Source organism: Physeter macrocephalus, chromosome 14 (assembly GCF_002837175.3).
Source record: "Physeter macrocephalus isolate SW-GA chromosome 14, ASM283717v5, whole genome shotgun sequence".
In the NCBI taxonomy this organism is placed as follows: domain Eukaryota; kingdom Metazoa; phylum Chordata; class Mammalia; order Artiodactyla; family Physeteridae; genus Physeter; species Physeter macrocephalus.
Genome location: NC_041227.1, coordinates 68,818,479 through 68,841,787, shown reverse-complemented (window position 1 = coordinate 68,841,787; position 23,309 = coordinate 68,818,479). Strand labels below are relative to the sequence as shown.

Below are 23,309 nucleotides of genomic sequence, written 5' to 3'. Positions count from 1 at the left end.
TGAGCCCGTGGTCACCAATCTGTGGTCAAAGAGAAGGCAGGCAGGTTCCAACCTGGCTTGGGGCTTAGACGACTGGGTTGGAAGAGGGAGTGGACGGCAAGGGAACTGAAGATGTTTTTAAGAGAACGAGTATAAAATTTAAACTGGGTAAAGACAGAAGTGAAGTAAGCAGTAAGCACTACCCTGTGAAAAAAACCGTGGGGTTCAAAGAACTTTAAAGTAAGAGCACCAGAGAGAGCTCAGAGTTCATGTCACAGGGACATGAAATGTCAGAGGTGAGCATGGAAGTGGGAGGCCGAGGTCACTGGAGAAAATGGTTCCTGGGGGTGTGAAGGCCAGGAAAGGGACAGGATAAATCATCTATGTGGATGGCTCAGCCACAATGAGGAATGACAGGAACAAGGGTGGCCGAGAAAGACAGGCAGTCAGAATGTCAAGTTGTTCCCAAATGATGCAAGCGACCAGGTGGCCCAAAGACAACAGCAGTGATACAGCCTGATGTAACACGAGCTTCAAAGGAACTGGGGTATCTGAAGAAAGAGAAATTTTTAGAATGTGAGGGATGAGAGAGGAATCTGGGATGACCTGCAGCCTTCAAGTCTGAGTGATTAATGGCGTCATTAAATAAAAGAGGTCGGGAGGAATATGTGGTTTGGGGGTAAAAAGACATGAGCTCAGCCCGGGACATATTCAACTTCTCCAGACCCGTTTCCTAACCTGCAAACTGTGGTAGAAACCTACTGGATTCCAGCAATGCAACAATTAAAGAACATATTTAGGAAAGCATCCAGCACAACATGGCTTATCCTAAGACCCCACTCTCTCTAGAACATCCCCACATGAGTTTCAGCTCTTCCTGCTAACCAGAGGGCAAGGAAAGAGCTTCCGAGGACAGAGGAAATGTTCAGCACCTCCAAATGCAGGAAGAAAACAGGGAGACATGGACACGTGGGCTCCGTACCTCAGCGTCTCTCTGATGAAATCCCTCTTGAGCGTGAGACCCTGGCTCCATTGCCTCCGAGCCGTGCTGATTAGACTCGCACTTGCCTTTCTTGCAGTTGCCACCACAGGGTTTTCTCTCTCCTTTACAGAGCGCCTGTAGCCGGGAGATGAATCTAGCCTTCCATGCTGTGAAGTCGGCCTCAATGCTGCCGTGTTTGCTTTTAACCACGTTGCAGTCACCCTCCCCTCGGGACATCACGCGATGGGCGCCGAGCATCCAGAGCCACTTGTCCACGTTCTTCGCCACCTGCAGGAGAAAGAGACAGGTGAGCTATAAGTCCTCCAAATGAGAGGCTGGCAGCCTGCTCTGAGACAGCCTGGGGTTCCGCTGGGGCCCTGTCCCCGGCCGCTGCTACGAAGAAGGAACTGCCCAGTCAAAAGGGCTTCAGGCCCTCCAGCCGTTGATACGTTCAGGTAAGATTCTGCAGAAGATTTTTTTGTTGTTGTTAAATATAGGGACCGACAAATTCTTTTGTTAAATTAAGGGTTAGTACCTGATGAAGAATTTGAAAACTAGTCTTCTAAATCATGGTCAGAATGAAATCACTCAGTAGCAAAATCAGTTTCTTCTAAAATAAAGCCTCTGGGGCCAAAGACCATTAAACAACAAAGTACAAACGGAGCCCATTTGGCAAGACTCATGATTTCATAGCCAGAAATGCATTTTATTACAGTATGAAGCACTTAAGCTGAGGCACAGGAGTTATCAAGAAGTACAATTAAGAGTTCAAAAACTTAACAGGCTTCCTAAGTGGCAAGGCAGTAAACAAAATATTTACGTATCTGAATTTTACCTTGTGTCTACTTCCTTTGAAAATATGAGCGGGGGGGCAGGCACGGAGAATACACATCTTGATAGAACAGCTAGATGAAAACAACTGTTATAGAAAGATCTCCACCTTCATCTTTCCTCACATTCTACCAAAGATAGGTGAGCCAAGCTGGGCTCACATCTGGGGAGAGGTACAGGTAAACAAATTCTGATCACTTTTCAGAACCACTAAGAAACTGAGAGGCTCCACGTTTTTCTTTTTTAAAGTATAGAGAATGCAAAGGAAAAGGAGCCAAGTTAATTTCACTCAGAAAAAAGGATCCAGGAGAACAAAAGAAAACAATTAATATTTTATTACATAAAGGGCAGTGAACGTTTTTCTTCTATTTCATTACTTTAAAAAAGTAATGATTAGGGACCTCCCTGGTCATGTAGTGGTTAAGGCTCCATGCTCCCAATGCAGGGGGCCCGGGTTCGATCCCTGGTCCGGGAATGAGATCCCACATGCAAGCCGCAACTAAGGAGCCCGCCTGCCACAACTAAGGAGCCCACAAGCCACAACTAAGGAGCCCACCTGCCACAACTAAGACCCGGCACAAACAACTAATAAATAAATAAAATTAAAAAAAAAAAAAAAAAAAAGAAAAGTAATGATTAGCAGGGGGCCCGGGTTCGATCCCTGGTCCGGGAATGAGATCCCACATGCAAGCCGCAACTAAGGAGCCCGCCTGCCACAACTAAGGAGCCCACAAGCCACAACTAAGGAGCCCACCTGCCACAACTAAGACCCGGCACAAACAACTAATAAATAAATAAAATTTAAAAAAAAAAAAAGAAAAGTAATGATTAAAAGACAACAAGTTAACTGTGTGAAGAATTAGTTTGGGCAGTAAAGGTCATTCCACAACAGAAGTGGTAGTTGAGAAAGTCCAAAGAATCAGGGACCTTCCATCTACAAGGTCCTGCCTGGGGGCAGGAGGCTAGACTCTGGCCATGAATACAAGCCGCTAAGATGCTAGACAATAGGAAGCATTTTCATTCATTTTATTCAATAAAAATTTACTGAGAGCCTCCTATACAGGAGCAATCCCCAGCGATAAAAAGAATAACACAAAAAGTTTATTAGTAAGTACCAAAGAGTGCGGATTGTCTCACATACACCCACATATATGTACCTGTGTAGGTGATTTTTTTTTTTTCACTTAAGAGAATGTATCCCTACAATTCAACACGTACCTACCTTGTACCTACCTTGTTGAAGTGGCTCACATACGCAGAATTTCCCAGACCAAACACCGCGTATCTCACACCCTTCAGGTACGTTTTGCCAAAGCGAAAGTCATTGGCTGCTTCCTCTAGCCACCTGCAGAACCACTCTGCGCTCTCAGTCGGCCGACCGTCAGTGTAGGTAGCAACCAGGAAGGCACAGACATTTTTACTGGTAACCTAACCAACAAAGTCATTATTTCAGAAGAGTAGCCAAGATATAAAGTTATCTCAATGACGAAAATCCTTTTTGAAACGCTGACATTCATATCACACTAACCTCTAAAGACAAAGAGTGCTCTTAGAAATGTTACTTATTTTCAAAAGAGAAAGGAAACAGGGCCAGGACCTTGCACAGGGGAGAAAACCCAGCCCCCTGCTCCCGCCAACGCACCTCCTGGTGCCCTTCACCATATACTCCGTCCCATTTCCCAGCTGATAAATTCCTATCAGCTCCTGCTTGTCATATTGGAAACAAAAGCCAGATCAGTCAGGAAGAAATACAGAAAGCTCTCTAAAAAATGCCCTGAAAAATCAAAGCAATAAAACATTAAACGTAAAGTGACTTAACACTGGGCATCATCATCTCCATGGAAAACAAAACACACCTTCAGCCTGTGAGCCAGAGTATTTCATCTGCGCGAGTGCATCTTGACAGTTCCAAGTCAGGAGGTGAGTTATAAGTAATCCCTTACGAATAATTAAGTACCCAAGCTTGCGAATAATTTTTAACAAATAATTTAGAGCGGATTCAAGCTCACTCATTTGTACGCCAACGTTTTCTTGGGGGAGAAAGAAATGCACATTTACAGCTAGAGGTTTATCCACTAAGAAGGGACTGGCAAATTACAGCCCGCAGGCCCAGTCCCACTCACTACCTGTTTTTATAAATAAAATTTTATTGGAACACAGCCACACTCACTCATTTACATACCGTCTCTGGCTGTTTCGTGCCTCAAAGACAGAACTCAGGAGCTGCCTGGCCCACAAAGCTGAAGATATTTACCATCTGGCCCTTTACAGAAAAGGCTTTTCAATGCCTGTTCTAACCGCTTCTCCAACTTTAGCTGCTTCAGCATCACCTGGGGCACTTGTTAAAACACAGCCCCACATCCAGACTTTGATTCCGCGGGGCTGGGCTAGGACCTGAGAATCTGCATTTCTAACGAGTTCCCAGGAAATGCTGATACTGTCGGTTCAAGGACCAGGCTTGGAGAACCGCTGCTGTCAGGCCAACTTCCCCACCTGGGCGTGGCTAGAGGAGGGGGCGGGGCATTCCTCAGGTGAAGAAATGAAGCTCTCACAGATATGACGTTACACCTGGAGGTCACACAGCCAGTTAAAGAGATTTCTCTAACTCCAAAACCCATACTGCTTCTGATACCCAAGTGGCTCCTGACCCTTCAGCAGGCTTACACGTGGTTCACAAGCCCAGCACGCGGCCATCAGTGACAAACCTCTTTGATTACAACAGTCAAAGCAGGAGGGAACTTCCAACCACCCAAGCTTTCAGTCTAACACCCCAGAGGGGCTGGCCCCGCATCACGCCCGAGTCAGCATGCCACCACACACTCAGCACCTCTGACCGACACTAAACGCTCAACCAACTGGAATCCTTTAGCGTGAAAATTAAATTTATTCTGAAGAGTCTGTTTATCCCAGAACACAGGAGGTCAATTAAATTTGAAAGTTGTGATTGAAGGAAAAATAAGACAATTACCAACCTCTTCTACTAGATGGTCATCTGGGTCATATTCCTTCAGATTAATAACTGCCACAGGCAGATCAAGGGAGCTAACTGCTTCGGCAAGAACTGTCGCAAATCCCTGATAGGAGGGGAAAAAATCAAATAAAGTCTTCAATAAGCTAAATAAATGAAAAATACAGTTTTCATTTATTCCTGTTGGCAAGGTAATGAGGCATTGAGCATGAAAAGATTTTCCGGTGACTGACATGTATCACCATAAACACAAATTCTATTCTCATTTCTACCATTTTCTCAAGCATCTTTACAGAGATCAATCACTCAGCTGTGTTGTTCTCACTCTATAAGTACATATGTGGGATTATATGTACTTGTAGACATTTCGGCTGTTCTGCCCCACTAGAATAAACATATAGACAGAGAAGAAATACCAAAGAGGGAAGAGAGTGGGAGATATGAGAGCTGTGAGCACATTTCTGGAAGATAGAAAGCAAAAAGAAGCAGGCTGACAGACAGAAGAAAGCCGCAGGGGAGACAGAAAACCAGAGGGGCTCTGGGGTCCGTCAGTCACTGGGGCAAAAATGGGAGGGAGCAGCGGGCCAGAGAAGACCCTGTGGACGACAGAGAATCTGTATGATATGGGAGCAGCGCACACAGAGCCTCAGCGACACGCACCTTTTACCCCCAGGCAGACTCCCACCAGTCTCTTCTCCAAACAAAATGAACCAAACGGTTGGGGAAAGCTACACCTTCTAGCCAGATGTTGGTACCCCAGGAAATTCTCTTCCTCTTTCTGGCTTGGTAGCCTAACACTTGGCTCGCCACCTGCCAGGACTAAAGCTAAGCCTGCCCTCGCTATTTACTGGGCATCCACCAGGCCAGTCTCAGCTCTGGGCGATATTACCCAACAGGGAACAAGGCACACATGTTCCCTGCCCTTAAGGAGCATCGAGGAACACCCTCAAGGAGATGTTCTAATGGACAGAGAGAGAATAAACACACAAATGAGAAAATACACAGTATATCAGATGGTGATCAGTGCTGTGGAGGAAAAGAGGATAAGGGGTAAGAATATGGTATTGGAGGCATGGGGAGAGTTGTTGTTTTACATAAGGAGGGTCAGGACAGGTGTATATAATAGAAAATAAATATTTGGTCTTTGTCTCCAAGGAGCTCTTAGAGCTCCTAAAATCCTTGGAACTTGTTGTCTTTGGTATGTTAATGAGATGACTCACTGGGGTTGCAGTGGGGGACTAGGTGGCTTCAGGATGGGGGCTGGTCAGCGGAAAACCAACCCTGGGATTAAAGGCTTAGAACTTTCAACATCTTCTCTCCCTGTGGAGAGGGGAGGGGAGGGGTGGCAGGACATGAAGTTCAATCAGATATGGTCGATGATTTAATCAGTCATGCTTACGTAATGAAATCTCCAATAAAAAACCGTAAATGACAGGGGTTGGGAGACACATTGATATGCCAAGGAGGTGGCACGTCAAAATAGGACACAGAAGCTCTGTGCCGCCCCTCCCCCCAAGACCTGCCCCATCATCTCTCCCATTTGTCTCTTTCTGAGTTATATCCATTGTTATAAACCAGTAGACTAAGCAAAGCAATTCCCTGCATTCTGTGAGTCATTCTAGGGAATTAGCAAACCTAAGAAAGAGACTGTGGGAACCCCAGAATTTATAGCTGGCCAGTCAGGCGTACACGTGGCCCCTGGGACTTGTGACTGGTGTCTGAGGTGGGGATAATCTGACAATAACTCGGGTAGACAGTACCAGAATCGGAAAATAGGTGTGGGAAAACAACTATCTGGTGTCAGAAAACACTGCCACGGGCCTCAAAAATAAAGACTTGAGCAAAACCTGACGGAAATGAGAGAGCAAGCCAGAGGCTATCCCCAGCAGAGGGACGTGTAAGTGAAAAGGCCCAAATGCACGCGCACACTCGGCAAGGAGATTAATAAGACCGGAGCGGGGAGACCAAGGACATGAGGTAAAGGAGGTGGTGGAGACCCAGAAGTGAGGGCCTCCTGGCCACCATGGGGGCTTTGGCATTTGCTTTAAGTGAATGAGGGAGTCACTGCACGGTTTTAAGCCAAGATGATTAACACCATTTCGCCTAAGCTCTCAACAGTCCCTGTGGTTGCTGGGACGGGCTGAATGAAGAAGGCTGAGGATGAGATGACCGCAGTAACCCAGACAAAATATGAGGGAGGCTGGCTTAGGCCAGGGCAGCGGCAGTGAGGGCGGTAAGAAGTGACTGGAATCTGGATCTATTCTGAAAGTAGAACACACAGTATGTGCTGACAGACTGGCTGTGGGTAGTAAGAAAAAGAGAGAAGTCAAAGGTTTTTTTTGAACTGGGCAACTGGAAGGATGAAGTTGCCATTTATCGGAATGGGAAAAATTAGAGGTGGAACAGGTTTGGGCAGAAAATTGGGAGTTTAGTTGTAAGCACACTAATTCTGAGTCGCCTACTACACATCCATCCACATGAAGATCTAAGATAGGCAGCTGGGAATGAGCGTCTGGGGTTGAGAGGAAAAGTTCAGATTAGAAACATAAATTTAGAGGCTACCATCTACTACAGGGATCAGCACACTAAGGCCTGCAGGCCAAATCCGGCCCTCTGTCTTTATAAGTAAAGGTTACTGGAATACAGTCATGCTCATTTATTTACACATTGTCCATGGCTGCTTTCACACGACATCAGTGGAGCTGAAGAGCTGTAACAAAGACCATACGCCTTGCAAAACCTGAAAACCTAAAAATAATATGTAAAATAAAATATCTAGCCCTTTACAGAAAAACTCTGTCAAATTCTAATAAATAGAACTGAAAGCGCTAGATAACAAGATCCCTTAGAGAGTGAAGTGAGTGCAGATAAAGACATAGTCTCAAGAACTGTGCCCTGGGATGCTCCTATCTTTGGAGGGCAAGAAGATGAGGAGAAATCCGCAAATGATAGTGAGGCAGACTAGCCTCAGCAGAGGAGGAGGAGAACCTAGAGAAGACTGTCCCAAAAGTTCAATGGAGAAAGTATGTCAACAAGGAAGGAGTTGTCGTGCAGCTAAGAGGTCAAGTAAGATGAAGACTGAGAATTAATTAGCGACATGAAAGTTACTGGGAGCAGGCTGGGGCACACAAGCCTAACTGGAGTGGGTCAAGAAAGACAGCACTTGGGCTTCCCTGGTGGCGCAGTGGTTGAGAGTCCGCCTGCCAATGCAGGGGATGCGGGTTCGTGCCCCAGTCCGGGAACATCCCACATGCCGCGGCGCGGCTGGGCCCATAAGCCGTGGCCGCTGAGCCTGCGCGTCCGGAGCCTGTGCTGCGCAGCAGGAGAGGCCACAGCAGTGAAAGACAGGAGTAGAGAAATTAGAGACAGCAAGCACAGACAACACTTTCAAGGAGTAATACTATAAAAAAAAAAAAAAAATTGAGGTGGTAGTTAGAGGGAGATGTGAGGTATAGATAGGTCACCTGGCATCCCTGACCCACCTTGCACACAGCATACAGTAAGAACTTACAACTAGAGAAAACAAGTCTATTTACACAGTTAACAGAGAAAATCCACACCAGCTACCCCATCATTCCATCCTAGATATGAACAGAAAACCACGGATCAGCAAGACCATGATGAGAATAAGTGACAGGAAAGAGAAATAGCAGCAGCAGAAACACGGTGGAAGCAGATAAATCAGAGAACCGAAAAAGGAACTCACTGAAATATATTCTTAGATTATGAAAAAGATGCAATAGAAATTGAACAGAATGGCATTTTTGCAATTAAAAACATTATAGCCGAACTAAAACATTCAAAAAAAAAGGTTTGGAATTGAAATCCAAGAACCCAGAACAGAAAGTTACCAAAAGTATGAAAGAGGATTTGAGATACAGGAGACCATCCAAAAGGTCCAACATCCAACTAACAGAGTAGAACAGAGAAAACAGAAGGGAAAGAAATTTACCCAAGAAATATTAGCAGAATTAATGCACACAAATTTTCAAAACAAAACAGCCCAAGTATACAATACAATGGCTGAAAAAGACCCAACCTAGACACTATCTCACAAAAGCTCCAAACATCTAGGACAAAGGAATGATTCTAAAAGCTTCCAGGGGGCTTTCCCTGGTGGCGCAGTGGTTAAGAATCCATCTGCCAATGCAGGGGACACGGGTTCAAGCCCTGATCCGCGAAGATCCCACATGCCGCAGAACAACTAAGCCCGTGAGCCACAACTACTGAGCCTGCGCTCTAGAGCCCACGAGTCACAACTACTGAACCCGTGCACCACAACTACTGAAGCCCGCATGCCTAGAGCCCATGCTCTGCAACAAGAGAAGCCACCGCAATGAGAAGCCCGCGCACCACAACAAAGAGTAGCCCCCTCTCGCCACAACTAGAGAAAGCTCGCATGCAGTAATGAAGACCCAATGCAGCCAAAGTAAATAAAATAAAAAATAAATTAATTTATTTTAAAAAGACAAGGATGTGATGCCCTCAAAGTTGTAAGAAAAAAATTTTGCCCGAGTCTTCTATACCAAGCCAAATACAAATCAATCAAATGTGAAAGCCAAACAGAGAAATTCAGATGGCACAGCTTTAAGAAGGGGGGGGCCATTTAACTCATATCAACAATGATGTGGGCAACAATACTAAGCTGCTGAGATGTGAGGAACTGACTAATACAAGGAGTCCATAACTTTTACCTAACTTGATAAATCTAGAAACATGGCAGAAGGAGGTTCAAGAAATAACCTTCAGAGGAATTAAAAACAGAAATATCAATAGTTAAAATAGATTCTCTGAAGAGTACTTTTCATTATGTACCCTCTGTACACCTGGATTTGTTACCATCTGCAAGTATTAATTTGATCTTTTAAAAAAACGTAAAAGCGGGCATAAAAGAGAGGCTAGGAATGAGATCTTCTATGAGTAACATGAAAGGACTGTTTCCGCAGCTCAGATGCCTTTCTATTGTTTCTTCCGGTTTCCTGCCTCTGCTGCTTAAGATTGAACTTAATTATAAGTGACCTTCAACTATGACACACACAACAAAATACTGAAAACCTTTTAAAAAGTAGTATTCTACAAAACATCCACGAGAGGGCAGTAGAACCCTCTTTAATACTCTACCAAAAATAACGACAAGGAATTCTGTTTTTAATTCATTTTCATGTTAGGCTTAGAATCTTTTCCTAGAAAGCAATAAATAGCTGTGACCTCTATAATAAAGAAGCAGGCAGCATCTAGATACAATTAAAGCATCTTTCAGCTATATAACTGCAGCCAATATCTATACAGTATTCAATGTATATCATTAACACTTTCAACACTATGAGAAATCAAAATACATTTCATTAAATAGATGTGTGAAGTTGTGAACCTCAGGGCCCATACTGGACATACTGCTGCCATTTTTCACTATCCCCTACTTCTATGCCCAGTCATGGACTTGGAACTCCAAGTCTCCATTCTGCTGAGCAGAGGCAAGCTTCAGAACAAACACCCCGCATGACAGTGACCACCAGACACCCCCAGTCAGCTGAAATTGAGATGAAACCCACCCACCACCCCAGAAAGGAAAAATGTATGCTGTAAAAAGGAAAAACAAAGCTGAAAACAAGATCAGAAGACCAATTCAGTTCACTGCTAAAGAACACTTTTCAGAAATTTTCTTAAAAGATCAGGAGACCCAATGAAAAGTGTCATTATAAGTTCTTACCTTTGCCGTGCCAGTCTGAGAACCATAGAAAATCTTCACTCCAGACACAAAGACTTGCTTCTTTTGAAGAGAGATATAGCCATTTGTCATCAAATCCCGAGATGCTTTTGGAACGGTTTTCTCCTGTGAGTTTTTGTTCTTGAAATAAACACAAAATCCATCAAATTTGAATATTTTCCCAACTTCATTAGGGATGAAAATTATCAATCGCTCAGATACTGACCCATTTTATTATTCTCTTAATCCTTCATTGTACTCCTCAAATATTAACCCCTTGGTATAATTAGGTCCTTTAAAAGCAGGGCCCACATTTCTTAAGACTATAATCCTTCCCATTCCTTCCAGGATAAAACTACACGTAATTTCACTCATAATGTGTTGTAGTGGAATAATAGTAGAAACTTATTTTCTGATTCTTAATTACTGGAAAGAAAAGAGAAGACTAATACCCCTTAAGGGTGTTAAGCAGATTTGGGTTTTTTGCAAAAGTTTAATTTTTCATTACAAAACCTTCCTGTATCTTAACAATGAGACTTCCACATCCCATCAAAGAAAAAGTAAATAACTTAGTCTATAAAAACTGACAAGAAAAATTTTTTGGCATTGAAAAACTATTTCTAAAGACCAAACATAAAAGTGATCGTAAGTTCCTTTTAGAATTTCTATATTTTTCTGGAAGCCTTAGAAAATCTGCACTCTGCATTCTCTATAAAATTTGATGCCAAATACTGTCCCAGAAAAAGTAACTCCACTTGGGTTTCCCTGGTGGCACAGTGGTAAAGAATCCGCTTGCTAATGCAAGGGACACGAGTTCAAGCCCTGGCCCGGGAAGATCCCACAGGCTACAGAGCAACTAAGCCCGTGTGCCACAACTACTGAGCCTGCATGCCTCAACTACTGAAGCCTGTGTGCTTAGAGCCCATGCTCCGTAACGAGAAGCTACCACAATGAGAAGCCCGCGCGCAGCAACAAAGAGTAGCCCCCGCTCGCCGCAACTAGAGAAAGCCCACACGCAACGAAGACTCAAAACAGCCAAAAATAAATAAATATATATATATTAAAAAAAAAAAAGTAACTCCACTTACCTGCTTTCTGATGACAATCTGGAAACAAATCCAAAGGCTAAAGCCAAAGGCGAAGCCCAAATATATGTAAAACCTGTTTATCCATAATGATATTAAAGATGAGAAGTCCCACATATCCAAAGAAGGATCTAAATTTAAAATGACACATATAATTTTATTTGAAGTTACATATACAATGATGCCCATTCTTATTTTAAGAAAGAAAAAGAAAAACCAACCTTCATATTTAACAACCCCACTAAGAAATCTATAAAAAGCAACACTAATAAAAACAAGACACTGTGATATGTAATATAATTGTCATAATGATAATGCTAATTCAAAAAAAGAATATAAAATTTTATCTTCATTTGAATACAGCGTTTGGAAAAGAAGGGAACATAAAGTCAAAACACTTTATGTGGAATTATGAGTTAATTTTGCTTTGTTACGCTGCTCCATAAGAAAAATAATACTAAACGTATTCTTCTTTTTTTAATTTTATTTTTAGAGACCCACAGCTACTTGCCAAGGGTTCTCAAATAATTGACCTCAAGTCCCACTTTTTTTTAAGGGAGATATGGATGGACCTGGCCTCAAATGCTGAACCTGGGGGTAATCTCAAAAGGCGAGGTCTAAGATTTGAGGTTTACAGGTGCTACTCATGGAAAGGACCAAAAGTCCTCAACACACGTGGGTAAAGGAGAGAAACAGTTTTCTCTGTCTTTTGCTTGAGGTTAGAAGCATAGTTCTAAACTCATCTCCTAGCCTCAAAAGGCAAAAGCCAGGTCACGAGCAGGGATCAGTCCTCCCTTGCCCCCAGCGGCACCGGCCCCGGGCTCACAAGGGCAACATACTCTGGAGGAAGGGGCCCGAGGGTCTCCGAAAAACGGTTTCCTCCCTTCCCACCCCACGAACCTTACCCGCCTGGGGACCTTACCCATTCTCCTCAGAGCCCGAGCCCTGCGGCCCGACAAGACACCAGGACTGCGGACCTAAGAAACTTATTGTCCGGCGTGGATACTGGGAAACCACCAGAAATACCTCGAAGCATTAGCTAGGCGCCCACAGTGGGAAGACCTGGGGGCAGCCATGCCACTCGCAGACCTGTCCGGATTGGCTCAGAGGAGGAAGGGGGCGGGCCCACAGAAAAGCACCGCCCAGAACTCCCGGCGAGGAAGCGGGAGAGGTCCCCGCGGCTCAGGAAACCGCGCTTGAGAGTTAGGGGTGAGTCCGGAGAGAAGCAGGGAAAAAAGGAGGGGGTGGGGGAGGGAAAGTCGGCGTTAAGAGACTAAGGGCATCGCCAACCCAATGCAATCTGTGAGCCTGTTTGAATCTCATTTGAAACACACCGACTGTAAAAAGGCATTATTTAGGGGAAATTTGATTATGGACTAGCTATGAGACGCTATTAAGGAATTATGGTTAATCGCGTTGGGTGTATTGGTTAGTTTAGACTGAAGTATTTAAAGCTAAAACTTTATGATGATTTGCTTTAAAATACTCCAACAAAAAAAAATGAGGGAGAATGAAACAAGAACGGCAAAATGTTGATAATTGTTGAAGCGGGGTGATGGGTACATGGCAGTTCGTTACACTTTTTTCTCTACGTTTTTTGTGTTAAAACTTTTCCATAACGAAAGGGTAATGTGGGCGTGGCTCGGAACTCCGCGGAACTGTGAGGCGCCAGGCACTGAGTTTCCACCCGGTCACCAAACATTAGCTCCACCAACCAATCAGAGCTCTTTCGTTCATTCTGGAAAGAAAATTACGTCAAGGAAGAGCCCCTCTCTTTCCGGGCGCGGAACAGTGTCGTAAAAGCCACAATGCGCAGGCGTTCTGGCTGCCTCCTCCTCGCCGTTTTCGCAACACCTGACGCCTGCGCAGTAAGTTGCGTGGGTGTATTGTGGCGGCCGAGTTAGTCACGTCGCTGCGCAGGCTGCGGGCGTTACCGTGTCGCGCGCCGCTGGGTTTTTACATCGAGGCTCGGTTGGCCCTCAGGCCGGCAGCGCGGGTGTGCCTTGGTTCGCCGGACCCAAGGTCTGTGAGCGGCCACGATGTCGATCTTCACCCCCACCAACCAGATCCGCCTGACCAATGTGGCCGTAGTACGAATGAAGCGAGCCGGGAAGCGCTTCGAAATCGCCTGCTACAAAAACAAAGTCGTGGGCTGGCGGAGCGGCGTGTGAGTGACACTCTCTCTCTGGGCCCTGGCCGGAGCTGGTAGCCTCGAAGGCGGCCTCCCTCTGGTCGTCTAGCGAATGGGCCCAGCTGGGGTCTCGTCAGGGAAGGAAATGGGAAATTTACTCCTGCTGCCCCGGCTTAGGGTCTAAACCAGACGTTCCCTTTTTGTTTGGTCGGTTTGGTTTGGGGCTTGGTTTTACTTTGCTTCCCGGGTGTCATAAAAGCCACAGCCAAGAAACCCCCATAATTGTGGTCCTTTTGTCAGAATAACGATCAAGGCAAAGGGCCTGGTCTTCCAGGTGCTTCTATAGTTCGTGCGTTTGTCACAGATCTCAGCCCAGTTGTTTCACCGAAGTGCGTAAGGTCTTCACTGCTGCCATCTAGGGGCTGGAATTCCTTGGCAGCAGCCGGACCCCACCCTTCAGTGACTGCACACATATTCCCGCGACGTTCTTCATCTCTGAGTAACTGCGAATACAAATGGAGTTCTGAATTACGAAAAGGTCCCCTGGAACCGAGGGTCATTTAGGAGTATTTGTTGTTTGTTACTATTCATATCGTCGTCGTCTTGTATTTAAATGTGAATGAACTTCTAAGTTTCAAGCATACTCACTTAGGACTTTCTCTCCTGTCCTCCCAAGGGAAAAAGACCTTGATGAAGTTCTACAGACCCACTCAGTGTTTGTAAATGTCTCTAAAGGTCAGGTTGCAAAGAAGGAAGATCTCATCAGTGCATTTGGAACAGATGACCAGACTGAAATCTGTAAGCAGGTGGGTTCTAACAGTTGCAGCATAATTGACCCTGATATCCAGTAGTATTAGATATTAGATTACAGGTATGTTAAACTTTAAAGTACTATTTTTTTTGGAGTGAACAGTTACTATGCAAGAATTCGATATGTGCAACATCACTTTTAATAATTCAGGACATGGATATTTTTTGCCAAAGTCTCCAGAAATCAGATTTCCTACTAAACTGCCTTATTTTGTCCATTTATATATTTTTAGTGTAATATACCTGAAAATTGAATTCCTTTTCAAGTATTTCATCATTTACATTCTCTGCTAAGATTACCTTTACCCCATCCCCCATCTAAATAAGTAAGATTTTGGAACAAGATAATCCCTTTAGGCAAAGCTCAAGTTATTACCAAATATCAGTAGCTGAAGAGGATGAAATTTAATTTTCTCCCCAGTTATTAATTCCTGTGGTTAGTTAACAAATAGTGTGGAATAAAGATATTACTTTTCTTAAACTTGTTGGGTTTTTTAAGATTTTGACTAAAGGAGAGGTTCAAGTGTCAGATAAAGAACGGCACACACAGCTGGAGCAGATGTTTAGGGACATTGCAACTATTGTGGCCGACAAATGTGTGAACCCTGAAACAAAGAGACCGTACACCGTTATCCTTATCGAGCGAGCCATGAAGGACATCCACTATTCGGTCAAACCCAACAAGAGTACAAAACAGCAGGTGAGTTGTTTTTTAATGTCAAAAAGTGTCCATGAAAATCAGTGTTCTCTGAGGAAAACATTAAAATAGTTGGTCTGTAATAACAAAATGGCACTACTTGGAAGCAAGTGGGAGGAGGTTTTGGGTAGAGGGGAAGGGAACGATGGAGGTTTTAGAGAGGAGTGATGGAATTTGTTTTAACTAAACCCAAATATGCTAGGACTCTCATCTTCCTATCCAAGTCAGACCTTTAAAGATAAAACTTGGATTCTTCCAACAAGGACCTACTGTATAGCACAGGGAACTTGGCTCAATATTCTGTAATAACCTAAATGGGAAAAGAATTTGGAAAAGAATGGATACTTGTATGGGTATAACTGAATCCTTTTGCTGTACACCTGTAACTAACACATCATTATTAATCAACTATACTCCAATATAAAATAAAAAATGTTTTTACAAAGATAAAACTTGGATTTTTAAAGCATCATTTTAACCCCAGTTGTTAGATTTTTTTAAATATTTGTATAATACATGCACTATAAAAGTCACCCATTTAAAGCCTACAATTCAGTCGTATACTCACAAAGTTTCTGCACCCTTCCCTGCTACCTAATTTGAGAACATTTCATCACCCCAAAATGAAACCCTGTACCTGTTGGCAGTCACTTCTCATTCCCCTGTCTCATAAGGAGGGAATAAGGCAACCGCAAATTTTATTTCTGTTTTTATTGACTTGTCTATTCTGCACATTTCATATAAATGGAGTCATACAGTATGTGGCCCTTTCAAGGTTAATCCATGTTGTAGCATCTGTCAGTACTTTTTTCCTTCTTAGGACTGAATGATAGTTCATTGTGTGGAAATACCACCTTTTGTTCATTCATCAGTTGGTGGACATTTGGGTTGTTCCCACTTTTTAGCTATCATGAATAATGCTGCTATGAAATTGATTACAAATTTTTATGTGGACGTATGTTTCCATTTCTCTATACCCAGGAACAGAATTGCTAGCTCATATGGTGACTGTATTAACCTCTTGAGGAATTGCTCAGGCAGTTTCCAAAACAGCTGAGCCATTTTACATTTCCATAATCAGTGTACAAGGGTTCCAGTTTCTCCACATCCTCAGTGATGTTTGTTATTGTCCAACTTTTGATTATAGCCATCCTGGGGGTATTGTTCTGGTTTTGATTTGCATTTCCCTAATGACTCATAATTTGCGCATATTTTCATGGGCGTATTGACCCTTTGTCTTCTTTGGAGAAATCACTCTTCAGATCCTTTGAGCATTTTTTTAGTTGATTAGTTGTCTCTTCATTATTGAGTTGTAAGAGTTCTTTATATATTTTGGATACTAGTACCGTATCAAATGCACGATTTGCCAGTATTTTGTCATATTCTGTGGGTTGTCTTTTCACTTTCTTGATAGTTATTTGAAGAACAAAAGGTTTTAATCTTGAAGCCCAATTTATCTATTTTTTTCCTGTGGTTGCTAATGTTCTTCATGTCATCTAAGAAACCATTGCCCAGTCCAGCTAGATGGAAACTGCTTTGTTTTGAATACCTTCTGCAGTAATGCAGCAGAAGAAGCAAAGAAATTACAAACGTTTTTAATTTTGTCTTGATAGGCTTTGGAAGTGATAAAGCAGTTAAAGGAGAAAATGAAGATAGAACGTGCTCACATGAGACTTCGGTTCCTTCTTCCAGTGAATGAAGCGAAGAAGCTGAAAGAAAAACTCAAGCCACTCATCAAGGTTATAGAAAGTGAAGACTATGGTCAACAGTTAGATATTGTAAGATTAACATACTCTTGTTTCTTTGCTTCCATGTTACCAAAACAGTTTCTTCTCTAGTCATAAATCTGTCACAAACATTTAGGAGGTGTGAACAGTAAGACATTTCCAGAAACATCTTAACTAGAATTAGGTAAGACAGTCAAGGTCTCCATAGAACCAAATTGTCATTAAGAACACTTAACAATTTTTGTTTGCTTTTTTAGTTAAATTATTCATGATAAAATGATTTTGGTCAATGCTCATTTTCGATGAGAGAATACATTTTACAGTGAGTCTTCTATTAATGAGGAAATTGGAAATAGGACTCAAAGTTTGTCAGTCTCGTTTACCACAGAACATTTTAAAGAAGCAGCAAAAACATCATGTCTTTGGGTCCTCACCCCGCAGCTTCAGACATCGTGTAAATTCACCTGTCTGCAAACCCACGTCTTAGAGCTTTACAGCTTCTTGACAAATAAATGACCTCTAGAGGATTGTTGCGCTTTCCACTGTAGATGTAAAACAACACATCTGACACTCTCTGAAGTTCTAAAATCTTTGCAAAACTTTGCACATGGTTTCTAAACAGGCCTTCCACCTCTTTTTTTTTTCTCCTTCAAATGTGGATACAAAGAGATGATTTCATTGAACTGTAAATTTTAACGCTAAATTTTAGTGTGAAAAGGACCATAGCCTTCTAATCCAACCACTTCGTTTTACAGCTGAGGAATCTGGAAAAGTCCTCAATAGGGAGAATAACGCCTTGTCACAGGGGCCTGCGTGCATAGTTAAGGGCAGAGGCTGGACCAAGCCCAGTCCGCCGTCCTGTGCGTTGTCTTATCTGTGGTTGTAGAGAGACCTGGAAAGTATGGTGTGTTTGTCCCATAGGAAGTGAAAGCTGTGTACATTCTATGGTACTGCTCTTCCTCATGTGGTCAGCAGCTGTGTTCAATGTTTCAGGTGTGTCTCATCGACCCCGGCTGCTTCCGAGAAATCGATGAGCTCGTAAAAAAGGAGACAAAAGGGAAAGGCTCTTTGGAAGTACTCAATTTGAAAGACGTGGAAGAAGGAGATGAGAAATTGGAGTGACGGTCATCAGTCTCTTCAGCTGTCAAACACTAAAGCGTTTTCACTTCCCACAGCCCTGTTTTCTTTCTGTGATCTGCCAAATACTTGCTCAGATGAGTTGACATTTTCCATCTTTGTGGCAAACATGTAACAAAAAGACTTTCCTAAGTAAGTATTGTAATATGGGATTAGTTTAGTTTTAATTATCAAATGGGGTTTTAGGCAAAAGTGAAATACAGAGTCCAGAGTAGCATTTTGTTACTGCCTCATGCCTTTGAGCTTTCCAGGGTGAAAGTTATTTGAGACAACTGTTGTGGATAAAAATTAAATTTTGTACGTTATAAGAAAATAACTTTGGGAGGATATATCTGTATGACAGAAAGGGAGGATTTGCCAAAAAGAAAACGTGTAATGTCTTATTTCTACTTAATGAAATGTGTGTATAGGGGTGACTGTCTCGTGACCTAATACAAAGCTTGGATGATGACTTCTTGATTTTCTGAAAAATAGATAGATGATGACTGTGCAGGACTTCAATAATATTCATCCAACATGCTGCCATAGCCTAGATGATTCTTGGTAAAAAATACAGCCATTTATTGCTAATTCTTAAAGTTTATAATATATATTATTAGAGTTGAAAATATATGTAATCAATAAAACCACTGTTTATTTTTGTTGAACTATGGCTTGTATTTCTAGACAGCTTCCTAACTTTTTCTTTTCTCTGCCTCTTGTCTGGTAGGATGGGAGAGTTCTTAGCAGGATTAAACAAGTCAGGAGGAGGAGTGCTTAGAACAGGGCCTGTTCTGTTAAATACCTAGTAAATCTTAGGGATATTATTTGGGATGTAATTGAACTTGAGTGTTTTAGTATTTGAACACTTAAATAGACAATGTGCAAGTTTTTTTTTTAATCTACTTATCCTCAAAAGAGATAGTTTAGAATACAAAGTAGGGTTTCACTCAAAATAAACATACAGATGTATTTTATGCATAGAAGTTTTTAAGTGAAAAAGAGTTCTTGACTTGAACAGTTCCTGATTGGTTGATTGAAGTCAAACATTTTTCTCATAGTGTTGGAAGAAATATTCTTAAGACACACTTTCTTTAATGCTGAAATTGAACTACTGTTCTGATACAATCTTCAAGATGACCCCCTCACTGATTCCATTTTACTTACATAGTTTGTTGTTTTACAAAAATCTAAACTTGAAGTCCCAGGAAATTATTTTAACCAATGAAGTTTACACTTTATTTCTAGCTTAAACAGTTAAAGCAACGTTTCAGGTCGAAAGTCATAATTACTAAAAATGTTCAAGAACTGCATCTTGAATAGAAAAAAGGTAAATGTTACCATAACATTGCCTTAAGTTTTTCCCATTCTCATACTCATTTCTTCTAAAAAGCTGGAACTTCAAGAAGTGTCAAATGTAGATCAGAGTCATGTTTCTGAACCTATAAAAATAAAAATTCTACCTTATATTAATCTCATTATTCAGAAGTAGTTAAAAAGTTTGGTTCATAATTATCTTCCCAGTAGCACTGCTATAATGGATTACCTTAAGGATTATCGGTTTATTTTGCTTTTTCAATGCAAGCTTTATTGTGTACATTTGGTCAGAATGACGTTTCAGAATTAAACCTCTTTTATTAGCAGAGCTCTTTTCTTTGAAGTTTCCCTTGTACCCGTACACAACTATTTGTTCCAGCTTATGTAACCTCATCCCACTTTGAAATTCCCTCGTTGGCCTTGATTTTTGCCCTACCTTGTGTTATAGAGAGCTGCTTAAACACCTGCCTGGCACACTAGATTGTGAGCAGCTCAAGGGCAGATTAGCCAGCTGTGTGTATCCCTCCATGGTTTGGACCTAGTAGTTGTGGAATAAATGTCTGTGGAGTTATAAGCATACTCTCTCGGTGGGGGTCCATGCCATCAGAAGTGAGGACAGGTAATTTTTTCAAATCCATCTTTAAAGGTTGATTGAGTTTTTGTCAGCTAAGCCAGAGCCTCCCACCATTCATACCCATGCATGCTGCTGTGCCGCTGGTGGTTTGTGTCTGCACAGATCCCCTCAGTCCTAAGGGCTTTTATCTCTCCTGCAAGCAGCCTCTCACATTTACCCCAGGGTGTCATACGCACATATTCTGTGGGGCTGTGATAGGGGAAATTGGGTAGCAGCACTCATTATTATAAACAGTAGCCACACACATGATTTTAACCTGCATGCTACCCTTAAGCCCACATCATGAGGTCCCTATGATTTTGGTAGTAGTGCATTTCCTTATTTAGAGTTTTTTGTGTACTTGCTCTTAAATTACTGAAATTTCAAGGTATTGATTATTTGAAAATACTTTTCTGCTGCAGCATATTAGAGGTGATTGTGGATAAATAGTTTGCCACTAACAGCATTTAATGTCTGGGATGATGAAGGCCATTGATTTTCATCTCCACATGTATATTAATGGTACCCACAAAATTAACGAGTCTAAATATAACTTTATCTTTTTTTTTTTTTTTTTTGTGGTCCGCGGGCCCCGGACGCACAGGCTCAGCGGCCATGGCTCACGGGCCCAGCCGCTCCGCGGCATGTGGGATCCTCCCGGACCGGGGCACGAACCCGCGTCCCCTGCATCGGCAGGCGGACTCTCAACCACTGCGCCACCAGGGAAGCCCTAAATGTAACTTTACAGCAGCAACAGTTCGTCTGAGCTAAAAGTATAATCCTGACCTAATTCTTTATCAGCTTGGATATTCCAAGAACAGTTTTACAACACTCTGAGCACATGTACTTGAATGGCCCAGGGCCCCTTCCAAACACCCCAGAGGAAGAGTCACCAGTTTCACCAAATTCCTACGTATTTTTGGTTGGTAGAGAATGGAGATAAATGGGTTGTGGAATTGAAAAGAACAGAGTCATTTTTACTGCAGAGAGGAACAGAGCTGTCTTCTACACTCAATGCCATTCATATCTTAGGAGATTTTTCCATCGGGTGATACACTTGAATGCCAAAAGTTTCTTGAGTGGCACTCTTCCTGTGGCAGACAAGCATAGTTGGCATACTTTTCAAGGAAAAAGGGCCACAAGCTTATTTATTTATTACTGTCGTGCAGAGGTAGGATCAAGACTAGCAATCTTGCATGTAATCAAGGTAAAATAGTTTGTGGTTTTAAAGTTAAAACTTTGCGGATTATAGAAAGATTTTGGACATGCATTGGCATGACAAAAGGGAATAATAAAACATTTCTTAGTGAAATTTGTATAAAGAGGTAATTGTGTAAAACTTGAATGATAACCGCCTGATTTTCTCAGAGACATGGTGATTGTTCAGGAGTTCAATAATTGTGTTGAACATGCTGTCATAATTAAGATTTCATAATAGTATAGAATTTTTGTTTTTGTTTTTGTTTTTTGTGCGGTACGCGGGCCTCTCACCGCTGCGGCCTCTCCCACCGCGGAGCACAGGCTCCGGACACGCAGGCTCAGCGGCCATGGCTCACGGGCCCAGCCGCTCCGCGGCATGTGGGATCCTCCCGGACCGGGGCACGAACCCGCGTCCCCTGCATCGGCAGGCGGACGCTCAACCACTGCGCCACCAGGAAAGCCCTAGAATATTATTTTTTAAAGGGCTCATCATCACTGCATTTGGGATTTTTCTTTTGAGTAAAAACAGTTAAAAGGGGCTTCCCTGGTGGCACAGTGGTTAAGAATCCGCCTGCCAATGCAGGGGACATGGGTTCGAGCCCTAGTCCGGGAAGATCCCACATGCCGCAGAGCAGCTAAGCCCGTGCGCCACAACTACTGACCCTGCACTCTACAGCCCGTGAGCCACAACTACTGAAGCCCCCGTGCCTAGAGCCCGTGCTCTGCAACAAGAGAAGCTACTGCAGTGAGAAACCCGCGCACCGCAACAAAGAGTAGCCCCTGCTCACAGCAACTAGAGAAAGCCCACGCGCAGCAACGAAGACCCAACGCAGACAAAAATAATAAAAATAAAATAAAGGAAACTTAGATTTTAAAATAATAATAAAATAAAAATGGACAAGGAAAGCAGAACGAGTGGCTCAGAGAGAAGTAAGGATGGGAGAAGGGGCAGGAGAGATTTGAAGCGGGAGAGATACTCCGCCCACCATTGCTGGCGTCGAAGATGGAGGAACGGAACCATGACCCAAACAATGCAGGCAGCTTCCAGAAGCTGGGAAGGACCCTCAGCTGACAGCCATCAAGGAAATGGGGACCTGAAAGGAACTAAATTCTACCAACAGCCTGAGATAGGAAATGGATTCTCCCCTAGAGCTCCCAGGACGGACACAGCCGACCCCGTGATTTTTTTTTTTAACATCTTTATTGGAGTATAACTGTTTTACAATGGTGTGTTAGTTTCTGCTTTACAACAGTGAATCAGTTATACATATGTTCCCATATCTCTTCCCTCTTGCGTCTCCCTCCCTCCCACCCTTCCTATCCCACCCCTCTCGTGGTCACAAAGCACAGAGGTGATCTCCCTGTGCTATGCGGCAGCTTCCCACTAGCTATCTAATTTACATTTGGTAGTGTATATATGTCCCTGCCACTCTCTCACTTCGTCACAGCTTACCCTTCCCCCTCCCCATGTCCTCAAGTCCATGCTCTAGTAGGTCTGTGTTTTATTCCCGTCCTACCACTAATCTCTTCATGACATTTTTTTTTCTTAGATTCCATATATATGTGTTAGCATACGGTATTTGTTTTTCTCCTTCTGACTTACTTCACTCTGTATGACAGACTCCAGGTCCATCTACGTCTCTACAAGTAACTCAATTTTGTTTCTTTTTATGGCTGAGTAATATTCCATTGTATATATGTGCCACATCTTCTTTATCCATTCATCTGTTGATGGACACTTCGGTTGCTTCCATGTCCTGGCTATCGTAAATAGAGCTGCAATGAACATTTTGGTACATGACTCTTTTTGAATTATGGTTTTCTCAGGGTATATGCCCAGTAGTGGGATTGCGGCGACCCCGTGATTTTAGTCCAGTTAGATCTGAACCCGGCTTCCGACATACAGAACCGTAAGGTAACAAGTTTGTGTATTTTAAACTGCTAAGTTTGTGCTAATGTGTTACAAAAGAAGTAGAAACTGTAGATTATGGATGTTTCAATATGATGAGCAAAAAATGGGTGATTGGCTCAAAGACATCTGCATAATTGGCTATCTGTCTAACAGAGCCAAACTCCTACATCATAACATAAAGAAAATTAATTTTACATGAATTATAGAGCTAAGTGTAAAAGTAAAGGCATGAGA

General features: G+C 42.7%; 2 protein-coding genes across 4 annotated transcripts in view; one reads left to right on the top strand and one right to left on the bottom strand.

Moving 5' to 3' along the window:
* Nucleotides 1-12,628, bottom strand: part of LOC102977187 (S-adenosyl-L-methionine-dependent tRNA 4-demethylwyosine synthase TYW1) — a 160,685-nt gene extending 148,057 nt beyond the window's left edge. The window contains exons 1-6 of one of the 2 annotated variants that reach the window (XM_024119689.2): nt 12,475-12,628; nt 11,556-11,683; nt 10,471-10,608; nt 4,765-4,866; nt 3,026-3,220; nt 962-1,249 (exon numbers count right to left, since the gene is read on the bottom strand). In XM_024119689.2, the coding sequence (XP_023975457.1) occupies nt 962-1,249; nt 3,026-3,220; nt 4,765-4,866; nt 10,471-10,608; nt 11,556-11,683; nt 12,475-12,478 (855 nt within the window). In that variant the 5' untranslated portion in view covers nt 12,479-12,628. The remainder of the gene's footprint in view (nt 1-961; nt 1,250-3,025; nt 3,221-4,764; nt 4,867-10,470; nt 10,609-11,555; nt 11,684-12,474) is intronic. The other variant, XM_007116855.4, reaches the window with a different exon arrangement.
* A 721-nt stretch (nt 12,629-13,349) lies between these two features.
* SBDS (SBDS ribosome maturation factor) lies at nt 13,350-22,489 on the top strand. Of its 2 annotated transcripts, XR_003682937.2 has the most exons (6): nt 13,402-13,719; nt 14,360-14,489; nt 14,993-15,193; nt 16,804-16,968; nt 17,911-18,186; nt 21,840-22,489. XR_003682937.2 is itself a non-coding variant. In XM_007116856.4 (5 exons), exons 1-5 carry the CDS (start codon nt 13,592-13,594, stop codon nt 18,037-18,039), a joined length of 753 nt encoding a protein of 250 aa, XP_007116918.1. In that variant the 5' UTR covers nt 13,350-13,591; the 3' UTR covers nt 18,040-19,490. The 2 variants fall into 2 exon arrangements, 1 of the variants encoding a protein (XP_007116918.1); XM_007116856.4 differs by lacking the exon at nt 21,840-22,489 and having other exon boundaries at nt 13,350-13,719; nt 17,911-19,490.
* The last annotated feature ends 820 nt before the right edge of the window (nt 22,490-23,309 follow it).